The 19,656-nt window shown below is 41.1% G+C and overlaps 1 protein-coding gene across 1 annotated transcript; it reads left to right on the top strand.

Annotated features, from left to right (window-relative positions):
- The first annotated feature begins 824 nt into the window (after positions 1-824).
- On the top strand, positions 825-18,153 carry LOC121385798. The gene is made up of 5 exons (XM_041516586.1): positions 825-1,328; positions 1,497-1,696; positions 10,531-10,616; positions 16,703-16,895; positions 17,887-18,153. Exons 1-5 carry the CDS (start codon positions 1,013-1,015, stop codon positions 17,998-18,000), a joined length of 909 nt encoding a protein of 302 aa, XP_041372520.1. The 5' UTR covers positions 825-1,012; the 3' UTR covers positions 18,001-18,153.
- Positions 18,154-19,656: the final 1,503 nt, after the last annotated feature.

The raw sequence follows: 19,656 nt of genomic DNA, 5'->3' as shown, positions 1-19,656 counted from the left end.
AAAACAACAACAACAACCACATCCAGAGCATCAATTAGATTGCTTACTGGGACTGAGTGATGCTCAATTGTTTTCAACCACCCAGAAGAGTGGTCTGCATAAGGATATTTGATGTCTTTTTTGTGAGTAACTAATTCCTAAACCGGACTATATTAAGTTGATACAACACGTAAACACTAACAATTAACCCACTGTCCTGGAGAGACAACCAGGATAGCGGAGATGTGTGCCCAGGACAACGTGCTTGAACCTGGATTGGATATAAGCACGAACATAAGTAGAAATGAATTACTAACAAAACAACAAATGGTGGAATCTCGCATGTGCCCAAAACAGTCGTACTTGAACCTTCAGTGGACGTAAGCACGGGTAAAATGATTGATTGGTTGATTGGTTGCATGTTGTCTTAAACATATTTTGACCACACGATTAGTTAATCGAATATTCATTTGTTTTGTTCTTTCTTTATCCTTCTTTCGTTCTGTCTTGCCTATTGGCTTGTCACTGAATACACTTGAGACTGTAATTCAATAATTTATTAACATGTTTCTACATGCACTAACGGCTGGTCTGCATTATTTAACGATTTATTTGTGTTCCTATCGTGTGCGTTTTTGGTTCTGTGCCTAGTTGTAGAGTTAAGGGAATCACAGTAACACATGAACTCTGGGTAATAAAAATGTGATTGTATTTCAAACCTTATATCGATATAACGCAAATTATAAAGGACACATTAACAACAACGGAACTGTGTTAGGTATATAATTGTTTTGTGACTTCACATTTGCATGGAATACGCCAACGGTGGAGTTTACGTTTAAGGGAGAACATTTAATTTGATGTTTGTAATAGTCGGTGGATTTAATTACAAATAACATATCAACATTTTATTTTCATACGTTTGAATTTGTTTAGTAAATTGCTACAATACTATTTCAGTCAATAATAGTTTATTTAGAAGTAGTCAAAACTATTTGTTCCAACAATCTTCACATATTCAAATCAACACTCCATGATGAATTTTCAAGAGTCCATTATTGGACTAACATGTGCGTACTTGCTATTACTCGCTGCTGTTTCTTCTCAAAACTGCGAATTCAGCACACTTGACTATTCTCGAGTTTTCACAGATAAATCTGTCCAGGAAGATCCGCTGTTTACCAAGACTGGGATCCAGTCGCAAAGCCACTGTCTCCACGTTTGTAGTCGACGATATGGACGGTTCTGTTTGGGGTTCGTCTACAACAAAAATCAACAGCGGTGCATGGGATACAATTCTAGACTGGAACAGCTGACGCAAATAACAGAAGTCGGATCCGTCGGGTTTGGTAATCAATAACATTTTCAATGTATACAATGAGAATACGCACACACACACACACACACACACACACACACACACACACACACACACACACACACACACACACACACACACACACACACACACACACACATTGGGAATTGCTGTAAACTCATGACATTTTTATTAACAGCAGCCAAGTCGTGTCCGTTGCCTCCATCGCTACCCAACGGCGACGCTGTCTACAACTCATTGCTGGTAGGAAGTGTCGCTAACTACAGCTGTAACAAAGACTACCAATTTTTTGGACTCAGTCTGTCAAGTGTCTGCGAGATGTCTCAATCGTGGAATGGACTTAGTGGTTCCTGCAAACGTGTTGCTTTCTATAACATCGTGAGTATATATATATATAGTTATATATATATATATATATGTATGTATGTGTGTGTGTGTGTGTGTGTGTGTGTGTGTATGTGTGTGAGCGTGTTCGTGTGTGTGTGTGTGTGTGTGTGTGTGTGTGTGTGTGTGTGTGTGTGTGTGTGTCGGGTGGGCCAAAAAGCAACAAACGCACTGAATTTTAACATTGTATCTTAAAAAAAAAAAGTTTATAAAAACAATTATATGGTTAAATATATGGATGATGTCCGCTATTGGCTAGAATTTCAAGTTGACATCTCCAGTAGTTTTTACATATGGCCAAAATCAAAATTACATATCGAAAATCGCAGTTCTGGAACTCCCCCACATCATGTCACTGAGTGCACTGTAGTGACACCTGTCAATCAAATATCGTCTGGGAATGTCATCTGGCTGGGGTGTAAATAAACAAAAGTAGTGTAACTGGAAAAATACTCATTTTAGTCAGTTTAGTCTTGGTTTCCATCACATAGCATGCACGATTGTACTCTCGAGTTCGAATAAGCATTTAATTGTGACTTCTTTCACTGACAAACTGACAAAGATTGGTGCGGTGCAAGACTCATAAAGGAATTTCAAGGCAGAAGTGGGATACATCATCAGACTGATAAAAAGACCGAACGTACAGGATCCACTGAGAGGAAAGTGGGAATTGGCCGACCTAAAACAACATGTACACAAGCATGTTCAACATGTGGAGGAAGCTATCTGCTCCCAGGAGGACAATCCAGGAACCCACAGGTCACAGTAACAAATTGCGTCTGCTCTTGGAGTATCACGCACTTCAGTTCGGAAAATGACAAAACAAAAACTGTAACTGAAATCTTATAAGAAGACAGAATTCTAGGAGATAAATATTCCACAAAAGACGTAGTGAAATTTTTTTGTGACGGAAGAGAAGAACTTCACTATTGAGATTGTTCGAAAACGCTAGAATGATCGAGTGTACGGCAGAAGGAAAAAATACCTTTCTGTTAAGCGACTGCATCATGAAACTCCACGGTTTGCGAACAAAGTGATGGTCTCTGCTGGAGTTTCCTGGCGTGGAAAAACGCGGATACATTTTATTGACATTAAGACCACTAAAGTCAATTTTGAGAATTACATTAAGTTACTTAATCGTGAACTACTCCGAGACTGCAAAAGTTTATACCCTGCCAATGACGTTATCTTTTAACAAGATGGGGCAACCTCGCATACCAGTCATCGATCTCAATAACATTTGGATGATGCAGCACCAGCATTCATAAAGAAGGACGAAAGGCCGCCAGAAAAAAAAGAAGAAAAAAAAGAAGAAGTATGTTTTATATAACGACGCCACTAGCGCACATTGATTTTGTATGTTATCATCGGCTATTGGACGTCAAACACATGGTCAGCCGCCACAAAGTCCAGACTATAATCCGATAGATTATTGCGTGTGGAATTCACAGAGTGATCAGGTATACGAAGGTCAAAGCTGCATTCCATTCTGGAAAAAGAAAAGACGACTACGATCAATCTGCGCGTAAAATGGAGGACCCATTGATAATCTGTTCACGTCACGATATATATATTAGACTAATGATATATATATATATATATATATATATATATATATATATATATATATATATATATGTATAATAGAAATTCTACTAGCAATTATATAAATATAGCATAACCATTTAATAAAAAGCTAATCCAGCTAAATCACAATGTTATATTTAACATAACTACAATATTATTACTATATTATTAATCACTAAATCTCCTAATCTCATTTTTTGATTAAAACAAGTAATTAAAACAGGTAGTTAATGTGTAAACCATGTACAATATGTATTTACCTTTAAAATTCTCTGTGAATGTTAGTTGTGCAGTTGCTGTGAACAAGAGCTTGTCTTCTCATAAAAGTGGTCTGTTCGCCCTGAATGCCATAAAGCTTCTGACCAAGAGAACACAGAACGAGTGGCACTGGGCTTGCAAGAACTGAGTTGCCAGTGAGCACAACCCAAGCCCAGAAAACCAGAGAAAGTAGGAAAACAAAGAAAGCCTGCACAAGTATAACCTGACAGAATAAAAATATGTGAACAGTGTTTTAAAATAGTATGTGTGCAGTGAATGTAGTTTAAAACACCCGGTTACAGACTCCCCTTCCAAATAAAATGATGTCCTCATCATTTATCAATGGCAATTTCCACCTTCCAAATACAAGTTAAAAAAAAAAAAAAAACTACATGGTTACAACTTCCCCGCCCAAACAAAATGATGTCCTCATCATTTTTGAATGGCCTTCTAAGTTAACATATCAAGCATAGCTCTGCAAGTTTCTTTCGGCATCCGAAAGAAAAAAATCACTTTGTGCCAAACTTTGCAGGTAGCTAGCCCTTTCCCTCCAACCATAATCTGGATTGATCCGTGGTTCTTGCAGCATGGCATATTGCACCATCTTATATCTAGTTGGGGGACGCTTTTCTCTGTTAGACCGTCGCAGCAAAGGAGTAGATGTTACATTATTTACACCTTGTGGTTCATTGTTAGATTCTTGAGAAGAATCGTCAGAAGTGACACCATCTTGCTTAACACTGGATCCCTCGGACACTTGATGAGAATCCTGAACATTGTCCTGCTCCAGTCCCTGATTCAGTGGTAAGATATCTGTGTCTGCCGGTTTCTCTTCTGGTTCCTCTACCTCTACCCCCTCACTGATCTCATTGTCAGTTTGGGAGGTGTCTCCTAAACCAGTATCTTCTCCAGTCTCTGGGACAGCAATGTCTGGGACGCTGACCACTGGAGATTTGCTAACCGGGGGACCAACTTTAAGCACAACAAAATCTTCTTCCAATGGTGTTGCTCCATCCAATGTTGCTGTGTGTGGTTTTCTCTCTGGTGTCTTCGGCAGGCGACGATGTGGTCTCTTTACCGGTGTTTGAGGCAGTAACCGTCTTGGCTGGTTATCATGAGAAGGTATGGGAAGTGAACTAATAGGCAGAAGCAAGTTACGATGTAACATGCAGTTCCTGCTCTGTCCATCTTCTCTCTTCAACACAAAGACTGGGATATCTGGGTTGGGTTGATTATGTACAATGTACACATCATCCTCCCATTTGTCAGCACAGTTTGAGCTTCCCATCAAATGCCACCTGCCTGATGAGCACTCTATCCCCTGTCTGGAATGTTGCACCTCTGATCTTTGTATCAAAGTACTTCTTTTGGTTCAGTTGGCTATGGTCTATCTTGTCAGATTCCAGCTTGTAAGACTCCTGAAGTCGTTTCCTAAGTTGAGAAACATAACTGTTCAGGCTCTTCTTGTCTTGCTGGCAATATGTACCCAAAGCAAAATCCACTGGCAATCTCGGGTGACGTCCAAACATTAAAAAGGATGGAGAGTGTCCAGGCGTCTCGTGTCTCGTGCTGTTATATGCGTGAACAAGGGGTGATATGTACGACTTCCAGTCTTTCTTTTTACCTGGATCCAGTGTACCTAGCATACTGAGCAGAATTATTTTGAACCATTCAGTCATGCCATTTCCCATAGGGTGGTATGGTGTCGTCCTGGACTTTGTTATGCCCGCTACTGAACACAGTTGCTTGATAAGTTGGCTCTCAAAATTTGCTCCCTCATCAGAATGGAGTCGAAGTGGAAATCCATAATGAATAAAGAAGTTATTGAAGAGAGCGTCTGCTGTTGTTCTTGCAGTCTGGTTCCTAGTTGGAATAGCCTGGGCATAACAAGTGAAATGATCTGTTATCACCAAGATGTTCTGGAATCCTCCTTTTGATGTCTCCAAGGTCAGGTAATCTATGCACACCAACTCCATTGGTTGACTAGTTGAAATGTTAACCAACTGTGCACGAATGTTGGTATTAGATTTCCGCCTTAGACATCTTCCACACCACATTATCTAACCTTCAACTGCTTTGGACATTCCAGGGAAGTAAAACCTTTCCTGTAAAAGAGACAAGGTCCTGTCCCGTCCCTGGTGTCCTACATCGTTATGAAGACCTTGTAGAGCAGTCTTTCTGTATTCTGTCGGAAGAACAAGCTGTTTCCTCTGATCTCCGTTCACCAATGTTCTGCGATAGAGAACTCCTCTTTCCAACAACAAATGATCAACTTCTCTAAACAGTGTTGATGACTCTGCTGAGACAGGAACTCAATCTTTGGATGACCTCTGCCCATAGGTGAAAGCTCTTGTGAACAGGCCAATGATAGGATCCCTCATCTGTGCTTATCTCTAATCTCTGATTGACATGCTGTTAATATTAATTTCATCAACATCAGCCAGAGGCTGTGTTGACAAGCAGAGTGTTTCCAAATAGTTTGGAACCTGGCTAACAGCACATACAGCTTTAACAGAATCATTGGTGATGTTGCTGATCTCAGTTGAGTGGATTCCAGGAATTCTTGACAAAGCATCTGCATCAGCATTAAGTTTACCTGGCCTGTACTGGATATTAAAATCATAAGATGCGAAAGCTGCTAACCATCGATGTCCTGTCGCATCCAGCTTGTCAGGTGTTAGGACATAAGTTAACGGATTGTTATCTGTTATGATGGTAAACTTATTTCCATAGAGGTAATCATGGCATTTTTCCGTGGCCGCCCACCTTAATGCCAAAAACTCCATCTTGTGTACAGGATAGTTTCTTTCAGCCTTGTTCAATCCTCGACTAGCATATACAATGACTTGTTTCACCCCATCGTGGTCTTGGTATAGAACAGCACCCTGTCCCTCACCACTGGCATCTGTGTGAAGTTCAAATGGGAGGGTGTAGTTTGCATAACCTAACACAGGTGGAGTTGAAAGTGCAGTCTTCAAGTCATTAAAAGCAGTCTGCTGTTCAGGACCCCAATACCAAGTCAAAGAACTATGTTCGGGTTTCCTGTTCCTCTTGCCCTTCTTTGTAGATGTTGATGGACGCAAGTCCATCAACGGCCGAGCTCTACAAGAAAAGTTTTTAACATACTTCCTGTAGTATCCAGCAAACCCAAGAAACTGACGAACTTGGTCCAGATTTGTCAATGTTGGCCAATTGACAATCTTATCAATTTTTTTCTTGATCTGGCTTGATACCCTCAGCTGATACGATATGACCTACATATCTGATCTCACTCTGGAAAAACTTGCATTTCTTCGGTGAAAGCTTAAGACCATTATCTCTAAGCTTCTTGAAGACAAGTTCCAGTCGTTCCAAATTTTGCTCATAACTGTCAGAAATATAATGAGATCATCTATGTAGATCATGCAAATCTTCAAGTGGAGCTCACCAAGACAATCTTCCATAAGACGCTGATATGTCACTGGCGAGTTGGTGAGACCAAACTCCATCCAGGTATACTCGTAAAACCCCAGAGGTCCAACTGTAAAAGCTGTCCTAGGTTTATGTTCCTATGTAATCTCCACTTGATGGTATCCACTCTTCGTATCTAAGACACTGAAGATCTTGTTTCCAGCCAAACAGTCTAAAATCTCTTCAATGCGAGGAAGTGCATACAAATCTTTAACAGTCCTTGCATTAAGAAGGCAATACTCAATACACATTCGCAAATAATTATCAGGCTTCCTAGCAATTACAACAGGTGATGCACAGGGGCTATAAGATCGCCTGATGACACCACAAGCAAGTAACTGATGAAGATGCTGCTTGACTGCATTGAACATTGAAGGTGGGATCCGTCTATGTCGCATCTTGAAAGGTTCTTCATCCATCAACTCGATGCAGTGATTTACTTTGGGGTAAAACCCAATATCAAGATCACCTTTAGAAAATATATCTTGATATTTCAAGATCAGCTCCATACCTTGCTTTAATTCATCTTTGCCAATAGCCTCTGTGGATAAAGTCATCTTCTCCAAAATAGTATTTTCATCTTTGGTAATGTCAAATGGAAAATCTTCAATCGTGATTGGCTGTAGTTCACATAGAAGACCCTTTGGTGGAATAACCACTGTATGTGTGGTGATGCTAGCCACTGGAACATCCACCATAGAGCTACCCTGAAAACTATAACTCAAAATAGCAGCCGAGACATCCAGTTCTGAAATAACTGAATGCTGGGTAGGATGGAGTGCAACACAAACATTCCTATAAGGAACCTTCCTGTCTATGTAACCTCTCAGAGTTACAGTTCGGTTTGGTGGAATGATGATGTTGCTGGTAGCAGCACTTCGCACAAGTCCCAACCTAAACTTGTTACGAGTCAACTCCTTTTGCTGCAAAACAATTGCCCTGAAAGCCAAATAAAAAGAAGTTTGAAGATTGGCACACTGAAGAAAACGAGTTCCGTATTCTTTGCGGCAATCATCAAGAGCTGGTGTCAATATGTTGGTACCAATCCAGATTGGAACATCACTATTGTACCTGCTATTTGGGACAATAAAAAATAAAGAGTGATGAGGATTTTCTGAAAGAAGACCCTTAAAAATAAGAGTTGCTTCCACATATCCTCTGTATGGTAAACTCTCTCCATCTGCACACTCTATATCCAACAGGGTTTCCAAAGGATGAACTGTCAAATGAGAAAGATATTGCTTGTAATACGTCTCACTGATAGCGGAAACAATCGACCCAGTATCGAGAAGACCTCTACAAACATTCCCGTCAATGCTAACAGTCACTTCGCTAGTATCACCAACAAGACCATATGGTAAACCACGACGTCTGACAGACATGTTATTACAAACAGGAAAGTTAACATTTTCCTGTCGAAATCGTCTGGAGTGATCTAGGCGTACACTGCATGTCATCTGGATATGACCATACTGTAAACACCTATAACACTGAGGAAGTTTATCTTGAGATGCAGAAAAGAAATTGTCTGTAGTGGGTGTTGGGGTGGAGGGTGGCGATTTTGAGGAGAAACATTCTGTTTCAGCCTCATCCAGTTGCCGTTCAAATCTATCCAACTTATTTTAAAGTTGGAGTACCGCCTCTTTCAGTTGTTGAATAACTTCCGGATTGTAATCCCCCATGATAGATTATTAACCATGGAAAAAAACAACTACCTCCAAACATCAAAGAACTACACTAAATGATCATCAGGGGAAACAACAACCTCAAGACTCATGACTAAAAGTACCCTCTCTCCCAACAAATGCAAACAAACCTGAAAATAAATGTACACAACAAAGAGGGATGCAAAATGTACGGGACCAACTACAAACTACAAATACATTGTAGTGATCTAATCCAAGAGTAGCAAAACCTGAAAACAAAAGTTCATCCAAACTTTAGAAACTTGAAAACAAGCTTCTAAAATAAATGTCATGGTCAAATACAAAATTTGAACCAAATATATTGCTACCCCATGACTGTGTGGTGTGTGTCTGTATTTCAATGTATGGCGGATATAATGCACCAGACGATGTTGTCAACATGGGCAAAACCTGACTGTTTTTTTTTAAGCTGGGCTAGGTCAGGATAACAGTGGCACCACGTTATTTTGGTAGTGATTTCAACCCGGACGTTTACGTCAGATATCGTAACAACAAGAAAGCGTGGATGACTTTGGACCTTTCTTGTGTTTGGTTAAGAGCATTCCACAGGGAAATGAAACCACATGAGGTGGCATGTGCAACGATCTGCAACTGTTACCACCATGCCAGAATTCTACCTACTTTGGACACTGCAGTGCAGGATGGTGATGATGACGACATGCCACTGTCTGAGCTACGTGACCTATTACACGCGGACAACGAGTCTGGTGCTGATAATGACCGATCGTCTGTTTTGACGGCTGAGCAGTACGATGACGCAGACAACCAGTAAGATACAGGCCAGTCACGTTCTGGATATTGTCTATGATTCGAAAGACGCATATGATCCAAGTGATGATGATAATGAGTCAACTCCCATGTCAGCCCCTCCAGTAAATGAAGCCAAGACAAACATTGAATCCCTCGTAAGGTACTTTGAGACCATGTATGCATATATGTATATCTGTCGAACATAATACAGTATTTTTACTCCTAATATATGATATGGACGATAATGAAACACACGAGGGTAATACTATATACTTTATCATATAATCTCAAGCTTAAGACATAATATTTTTTTTTGTAAACAGTATTCGCAACTTTAATTTCAATCACCCATTACGCGATATTCAAATGACGCAAGAGTATGTGGACCGGGTTGTTGTTGAATGGTAATTACGGCAAACGTGAAAAACGTAATTTTGGATATCCTTACTTAATAATATACTAGTGTTTAAGGTTTTTCGTTTTCTGAACGCTGGACAGCTTGCAGTGTAAAGTTGCTATTGGAATGTTTTTGTTCCATGACTATAAGTGCATACCTCAGTTATAGAGTATCATCATAGTACGTTTGCTTCAATATGAATATGAGTGCATATCTGATTGGTTCTTTAAGTGGTAATTCGGTTTATTGTGTAGCATAAAAGTCAGTGTAGTGAACGTTAGGGACAATCATTCCATTGAACTTATGCCAGTTACGGCACAAACGTATTCGTGGTATGCATGACTATTATACAGTTTCAATGTTTTGATTCAACGAGGAAACATTATCACGATGTCGAATTTGGGAATATGGCCTGTTGATCAAATCTGAACGACAAAGCAGTAATGCGTGAGCAAGGCCGTATATCTGCACAAATTAGAGTTCAATGGGTGTTGGGCGAAATAATGTTTTCTACTGTTCCCTATCTAGTGCCTCGTCTGTAGGAGACACTCTCAAGAAGTTAATGTAATGGCGATTTCACACTACCTGCATCGCTACAGAGGCCTGCCACTCCCAGACTATTGTGTAATAACCATGCATACTGGTCGTATTTTGTAACAAATTCACGATTTATTTTCCAGTCATCACCATCCCAACAGAACATTCCTGAAATAGTCGTTGCTGGTTGGAAGGTGGAAATCTTAGGCACACCCCTCGCTGATACCAGGTAATTATAATGATAAATGCCAAAACATTCCATTGCAAATACCGACCTTTGTGATGTAGCGGTTAATTCATCGGACTTAAGGCTGGTAGGTACTGGGTTCGTCTACTCAAATCGGCTTCCACACAGAGTGAGTTTAACAACTCTATGGGTAGGTGTAGCGCCACTGAATCAATTTCTCCCTCACTGATTACTGAATCAATTTCTCCCTCACTGGTTACTAACCCACTGTCCTGGACAGCCAGTCCAGATAACTTAGGTGTGTGTTCAGGATAGCGTGGTTGAGCCTTAATTCGATTAAAACCACGAAAATAAGTTTAAACAAACAAATAAACACCATGAGCCTCTCTTTTTTAAATGAAACAGCCACGAGAAAAGTGCGCAAAGCAGAATATTTGCAACAAACGTAGGTTTTCATTTTGATACATGACCCCCGATGATGGACCCTTTGGGCTATTTCTCGTTCGAGCCAGTGCATCATGACTGGTATATCAAACGCCATGGTATATGCTATCCTGTCTGTGGGAAGGTGCATATGAAAGGTCCCTTGCTACTAATGGAAAAAACAACAACAAAAACCCCAAAACAAAAACAAACAAACAATGTAACCGGTGTTCTCTGTAAGTCTACATGTTATATTTACGAAATGTTTCTCATCCAATAGCGGAAGATTACTAAATCAATGTGCTCTAGTGGTAGTGGCGCGTGATTACTAAATCAATCGGCTCTAGTGGTGGTGGCGCGTGACTACTAAATCAATGTGCTCTAGTGGTGGTGGCGCGTGATTACTAAATCAATGTGCTCTAGTGGTGGTGGCACGTGATTACTAAATCAATCTGCTCTAGTGGTGGTAGTGCGTGACTACTAAATCAATGTGCTCTAGTGGTGGTGGCACATGACTACTAAATCAATGCGCTCTAGTGGTGGTGGCGCATGATTAGTAAATCAATGTGCTCTAGTGGTGGTGGCGCGTGATTAGTAAATCAATGTGCTCTAGTGGTGGTGGCACGTGATTACTAAATCAATGTGCTCTAGTGGTGGTGGCGCATGATTAGTAAATCAATGTGCTCTAGTGGTGGTAGTGCGTGACTACTAAACCAATGTGCTCTAGTGGTGGTGGCGCATGATTAGTAAATCAATGTGCTCTAGTTGTGGTGGCGCATGATTACTAAATCAATGTGCTCTAGTGGTGGTGGCGCGTGATTAGTAAATAAATGTGCTCTAGTGGTGGTGGAGCGTGATTAGTAAATCAATGTGCTCTAGTGGTGGTGGCACGTGATTACTAAATCAATGTGCTCTAGTGGTGGTGGCATGTGATTACTAAATCAATGTGCTCTAGTGGTGGTGGCGCGTGACCACTAAATCAATGTGCTCTAGTGGTGGTGGCGCGTGATTAGTAAATCAATGTGCTCTAGTGGTGGTGGCACGTGACTACTAAATCAATGTGCTCTAGTGGTGGTGGCACGTGACTACTAAATCAATGCGCTCTAGTGGTGGTGGCACATGACTACAAAATCAATGCGCTCTAGTGATGGTGTCGCATGATTAGTAAATCAATCTGCTCTAGTGGTGGTGGCACGTGATTACTAAATCAATGTGCTCTAGTGGTGGTGGTGCATGATTAGTAAATCAATGTGCTCTAGTGGTGGTAGTGCGTGACTACTAAACCAATGTGCTCTAGTGGTGGTGGCGCATGATTAGTAAATCAATGTGCTCTAGTTGTGGTGGCGCATGATTACTAAATCAATGTGCTCTAGTGGTGGTGGCGCGTGATTAGTAAATAAATGTGCTCTAGTGGTGGTGGCGCGTGATTAGTAAATCAATGTGCTCTAGTGGTGGTGGCACGTGATTACTAAATCAATGTGCTCTAGTGGTGGTGGCGGGTGATTAGTAAATCAATGTGCTCTAGTGGTGGTGGCACGTGACTACTAAATCAATGTGCTCTAGTGGTGGTGGCGCGTGATTAGTAAATCAATGTGCTCTAGTGGTGGTGGCACGTGACTACTAAATCAATGTGCTCTAGTGGTGGTGGCACGTGACTACTAAATCAATGTGCTCTAGTGGTGGTGGCGTGTGATTAGTAAATCAATGTGCTCTAGTGGTGGTGGCGCGTGACCACTAAATCAATGTGCTCTAGTGGTGGTGGCGCGTGATTACTAAATCAATGTGCTCTAGTGGTGGTGGCGCGTGACCACTAAATCAATGTGCTCTAGTGGTGGTGGCGCGTGATTACTAAATCAATGTGCTCTAGTGGTGGTGGCGGGTGATTAGTAAATCAATGTGCTCTAGTGGTGGTGGCACGTGACTACTAAATCAATGTGCTCTAGTGGTGGTGGTGCGTGACTACTAAATCAATGTGCTCTAGTGGTGGTGGCACGTGATTACTAAATCAATGTGCTCTAGTGGTGGTGGCACGTGACTACTAAATCAATGTGCTCTAGTGGTGGTGGCGCGTGACTACTAAATCAATGTGCTCTAGTGGTGGTGGCGTGTGATTAGTAAATCAATCTGCTCTAGTGGTGGTGGCACGTGATTACTAAATCAATGTGCTCTAGTGGTGGTGGCACGTGACTACTAAATCAATGTGCTCTAGTGGTGGTGGCACGTGACTACTAAATCAATGCGCTCTAGTGGTGGTGGCACATGACTACAAAATCAATGCGCTCTAGTGATGGTGTCGCATGATTAGTAAATCAATCTGCTCTAGTGGTGGTGGCACGTGATTACTAAATCAATGTGCTCTAGTGGTGGTGGCGCATGATTAGTAAATCAATGTGCTCTAGTGGTGGTAGTGCGTGACTACTAAACCAATGTGCTCTAGTGGTGGTGGCGCATGATTAGTAAATCAATGTGCTCTAGTTGTGGTGGCGCATGATTACTAAATCAATGTGCTCTAGTGGTGGTGGCGCGTGATTAGTAAATAAATGTGCTCTAGTGGTGGTGGAGCGTGATTAGTAAATCAATGTGCTCTAGTGGTGGTGGCACGTGATTACTAAATCAATGTGCTCTAGTGGTGGTGGCATGTGATTACTAAATCAATGTGCTCTAGTGGTGGTGGCGCGTGACCACTAAATCAATGTGCTCTAGTGGTGGTGGCACGTGACTACTAAATCAATGCGCTCTAGTGGTGGTGGCACATGACTACAAAATCAATGCGCTCTAGTGATGGTGTCGCATGATTAGTAAATCAATCTGCTCTAGTGGTGGTGGCGCGTGATTACTAAATCAATGTGCTCTAGTGGTGGTGGCGGGTGATTAGTAAATCAATGTGTTCTTGTGGTGGTGGCACGTGACTACTAAATCAATGTGCTCTAGTGGTGGTGGCGCATGATTACTAAATCAATGTGCTCTAGTGGTGGTGGTGCGTGACTACTAAATCAATGTGCTCTAGTGGTGGTGGCGCGTGATTACTAAATCAATGTGCTCTAGTGGTGGTGGCACGTGACTACTAAATCAATGTGCTCTAGTGGTGGTGGCACGTGATTACTAAATCAATGTGCTCTAGTGGTGGTGGCGCGTGACCACTAAATCAATGTGCTCTAGTGGTGGTGGCACGTGATTAGTAAATCAATGTGCTCTAGTGGTGGTGGCGCGTGATTACTAAATCAATGTGCTCTAGTGGTGGTGGCGCGTGATTACTAAATCAATGTGCTCTAGTGGTGGTGGCACGTGATTAGTAAATCAATGTGCTCTAGTGGTGGTGGCGCGTGACCACTAAATCAATGTGCTCTAGTGGTGGTGGCACGTGATTACTAAATCAATGTGCTCTAGTGGTGGTGGCGCGTGACCACTAAATCAATGTGCTCTAGTGGTGGTGGCGCGTGACTACTAAATCAATGTGCTCTAGTGGTGGTGGCACGTGATTAGTAAATCAATGTGCTCTAGTGGTGGTGGCGCGTGACCACTAAATCAATGTGCTCTAGTGGTGGTGGCACGTGATTAGTAAATCAATGTGCTCTAGTGGTGGTGGCGCGTGACCACTAAATCAATGTGCTCTAGTGGTGGTGGCGCGTGACTACTAAATCAATGTGCTCTAGTGGTGGTGGCGGGTGATTACTAAATCAATGCGCTCTAGTGGTGGTGGCGCGTGACTACTAAATCAATGTGCTCTAGTGGTGGTGGCGCGTGATTACTAAATCAATGTGCTCTAGTGGTGGTGGTGCGTGACCACTAAATCAATGTGCTCTAGTGGTGGTGGCGCGTGATTACTAAATCAATGTGCTCTAGTGGTGGTGGCGCGTGACTACTAAATCAATGTGCTCTAGTGGTGGTGGCGGGTGATTACTAAATCAATGTGCTCTAGTGCTGGTGGCGCGTGATTAGTAAATCAATGTGCTCTAGTGGTGGTGGCGCGTGATTAGTAAATCAATGTGCTCTAGTGGTGGTGGCGCGTGATTACTAAATCAATGTGCTCTAGTGGTGGTGGCGCGTGACTACTAAATCAATGTGCTCTAGTGGTGGTGGCGGGTGATTACTAAATCAATGTGCTCTAGTGGTGGTGGCGCGTGATTAGTAAATCAATGTGCTCTAGTTGTGGTGGCACGTGATTAGTAAATCAATTTGCTCTAGTGGTGGTGGCGCGTGATTACTAAATCAATGTGCTCTAGTGGTAGTGGCACGTGATTACTAAATCAATGTGCTCTAGTGGTGGTGGCGCGTGATTAGTAACTCAATGTGCTCTAGTTGTGGTGGCGCGTGATTAGTAAATCAATGTGCTCTAGTGGTGGTGGCACGTGACTACTAAATCAATGTGCTCTAGTGGTGGTGGCGGGTGATTACTAAATCAATGTGCTCTAGTGGTGGTGGCGCGTGATTACTAAATCAATGTGCTCGAGTGGTGGTGGCGCGTGACTACTAAATCAATGTGCTCTAGTGGTGGTGGCGGGTGATTACTAAATCAATGTGCTCTAGTGGTGGTGGCGCATGACTACTAAATCAATGTGCTCTAGTGGTGGTGGCAGAAGATTACTAAATCAATGTGCTCTAGTGGTGGTGGCGCGTGACCACTAAATCAATGTGCTCTAGTGGTGGTGGCGCGTGACCACTAAATCAATGTGCTCTAGTGGTGGTGGCGCGTGACCACTAAATCAATGTGCTCTAGTGGTGGTGGCGCGTGACCACTAAATCAATGTGATCTAGTGGTGGTGGCAGAAGATTACTAAATCAATGCGCTCTAATGGTGGTGGCACGTGATTAGAAAATCAATGCGCTGTAATGGTGGTGGCGTGTGATGCGAACGAAAAACATAAACCAACATCTACCGTGCGTACTACCAACGATAGTCAATTGGCAACATTTTTATTTTCGCACACTCTCAATATATTGTTGTCCATGTTATTTTCTAATCGAACGCTTCAAAATTGCCCTTGTGAGAAAGGTTACAAATTACAACACTATAGGCTTTCCAAAATGGGCCTGTATTTCCTCAAAGGTAGGCATTTTTCCATTACTAGCAAGGGGCCTTTTATATGATCCATCCCACAGACGGGATAGCACACAGTTTGGTAAACCAGACGTGGTGCAATGACAAGAACGACAAATAGCCAAATGACCCAACCGTCGGAGATCGATGCTAGTATATACAACTATATGATAAATATTGATTCACATGCTTTACATGAAAATAAGTAGCGGAATAATTATCTATATGCATATATACCTATATGTATATATGTGTATGTGTATGTATATGTATATGTATGTGTATGTGTATGTGTATGTGTATGTGTATGTGTATGTGTATGTGTATGTGTATGTATGTGTGTATGTATGTATGTATGTATATATATATATATATATATATATATATATATATATATATATATATATATGTATATTACTAGTCAACTGACTGTTGGCTGCATGTATTTATTTTGAAAGTCAAGTCGCTCACCACCATTGCTCCACAATTGCATTTATTATTGTTTTGATTGTTGCAATGCTGATACGTTGTAGAATGTACTGTAATAAAGAACTTGAAGTTTAACTTGTATCTCTGAGATATGTACCCAGGGCTGCGTGCTTGAAATTTAATTGAATATTAACATGGATACAATTAAAAAAAGAAAAGAATACCAACTCTGTTTCAGAACTAGTATCGACTTGAGACACCAGTATAACCTCCCCCTTCTTGTGATTGTCAACTTCCAGGAAGGCACAGTGGTCCGGAACTCATTCCTTTACAATATCTTGGGTAACGAAGAGCGAACTCAGCCATATTTTCCATTCGCCGTAGGAATACCATTTAATCTGACAATCCTCGTCAAGGATTCTGCATTTGAGGTAAGTTAAGATAACAAAAAAACAAACAAAAAACCCCCAAAAAAACAGACAGAGAGAGAGAGAGAGAGAGAGAGAGAGAGAGAGAGAGAGAGAGAGAGAGAGAGAGAGAGAGAGAGAGAGAGAGAGAGAGAGAGAGAGAGAGTAAGTATGAGTAGGTAGACACAACCATACAGAATTCAACAACAATAAATATGTTTGTTTCCGAAGGACATAAACCACAATGCTGTGTCTCTATCCACGAAAGGGGGCGAGACGTAGCCCAGTGGTAAAGCAGTCGATGTAGGATCGATCCCTATCGGTGTGTTCATTGGGTTATGTCTCGTTCAGCCAGTGCACCGCGACTGATATATCAAAGGCTGTGGTATGTGCTATCTTGTCTGAGTAATGGTGCGTATAAAGGATCCATTGCTACTAATAGAAACATTTAGCGGGTTTCCTCTCTAAAACTGTTAAGATTAATCAATTGTTTGATATCCGATGATAAGTTACGCAATGTGCTCTAGTGTTGTCGTTCAACAAAACCAATTATCAACTAAATGTTCAGGAACATGAATAATGGACATTTCTTACCCTAATACTTCAAGTGTTACAGTCATTGTCTAAACCACCACCCCCCCCCCCCCCCCCCCCCCACCCCCACCCACCCACACCCCATGTCCTATCCAATTATCCAAGATTGCATGCATCAAAAGCATATATGTACTCCACTGTGTGTGTTAAAGTTCTTATATACATCCACTGCTGCTTCCTCGGTAGCAATAGCATACATGCATGTGGGGTAGTAAATCTCGTATTTTCTGTCCACCTTTCGATCTCCGTCTTTCTCTCTCTTCTATATCTCTCTGTCTCTGTCTCTCTTTCTCACTAACTTCATCTCTCCAAAATGTATAAATCACCATATGGTATACACCAAACATCACTTTAAAAATGTTATCAAAGATTACATTGATTGTATATAGTACTACACGTGATATATTTTTTGTTCTTTCAGTTATACGTTAATGAAACCTTCTTTGTTTCTCGTGCAAATAACTACAGCATCGCATTGATAAACCAATTCAGCATCATGGAAGGTTTCCTTCATTCAGTTAAATTCATCTATTAATATTTCGCTTCAACGTTCACATTTTGTTAAGATAAATACAGCAAAGAAACTAGCCTGCTCGGATTAGCTGATACTACAACTACGACTTCTACTGCTGCTGCTAATGTGCAACTGCTACAGCTACATCTACAGCTACAGCTACATCTACGTAACGCTAAGTCTACATCTACATAAATGCATACCAATATACATATCACATATATATATATATATATATATATATATATATATATATATATATATATGTGTGTGTGTGTGTTTGTGTGTGTACGTGCGTGCGTGTGTGTACTAAATCGCAAAATAAAGGTTTCCGCATACTAAATTAATTTTATCACGAAATGTGTGTATCTAGCGCAGACAGAGAGGAACGGCTGCATAGTAGAGAACAGGAGAGATTATCAGACTAGGGTATAGTCCAGTCGTCATGGGTTGGTATACTATAGTGGTGCGGACGGGCCCCACTCCGGAAGATACGAGATCGTATCAATATAAAGCAAAGTAAAGTCTAGAAAAGAGTAGAAGGGGCCGACCCCGCTTCCTATTTTTTCTTAGTGTGGGGCGGTCAATTTTCCAGTGCTACTAGGACAGGCTCGGACATGTAGAGACTAAACGAGAACAGCCGTGGCGTTCTGCAGAATGGCTGCCATACGGGTCACGGAAAAACAGGTCGACATAGTCAGCGGGGAAAAATAACGTGGCGGGAAGGAATCTCGCTAAAAACGAACCCAACCTGGTGGTGCAGGCTGTCGCAACGAGAAGCGTCCCAGCGTTCAACGAGCTCCAATGGCCGTATACATTCCAATAGAAAACTGCATTTCGCTAAACAAAAAACAAAACAATGGAGGATTCCCAAGTCGAGCACACGAATGTACGTGCAGTATGCATAAGAGAAACAAACACGTCTTACCGCGAATGTATTCATACATACGTACGTACGTACGTACATACATACATACATACATACATACATACATACATACATACATACATACATACATACATACATACATACATACATACATACATACATACATACATACATATATATATATATATATATATACATACATATATATATATATATATATTGTCATGGCCGTCCAACAGCTTTCTTATCTGTGAATTGTGACCTGCAGGTTTTAATTTTAAATTTGGACAAAACATATTTATTGTATTGTATACCATTTATTATAGTTATTGTGTAATGGAATTCTTAAAAATGCCTTGTGTCGTGTCACGCACTATATACAAAAACTAAATTACGTAACTAGTGTTATTAGTTATCGTTTGGATGCATAATGAGAGTTGTATTTCATAATATGTTTATAGCATATAAAATTTGTTTGTGAATAGTTGCCGTAATTTATGTATGCGATACTAGCATATTACGATCGGCCAATGTGTTAATTTATGTTTTAATGTCTGTGTTTTGACCTTGTCCTTCAGTAAAGTTCATTTTCCTCCAAAAGTTGTACGATCGATTAATCATTTTCTTAGTTAAACGCATCCTAATATTGTTTGTACATTATGACAATTAATTTGATTGATTAAGTGAGATAATAACTGTAAAACGGATTACTGTAATATTAGTGCTTCTAGGAACTATATCCTGGTACACATACTGGTTGCTAGGTCAGATACAACGTTGCACAATGT

The sequence above is a fragment of the Gigantopelta aegis genome, chromosome 12 (genome assembly GCF_016097555.1).
Source record: "Gigantopelta aegis isolate Gae_Host chromosome 12, Gae_host_genome, whole genome shotgun sequence".
NCBI classification, from domain to species: domain Eukaryota; kingdom Metazoa; phylum Mollusca; class Gastropoda; order Neomphalida; family Peltospiridae; genus Gigantopelta; species Gigantopelta aegis.
Note: the sequence above shows the minus strand (reverse complement) of the source record. Positions and strands in the feature narration are given on the sequence as shown.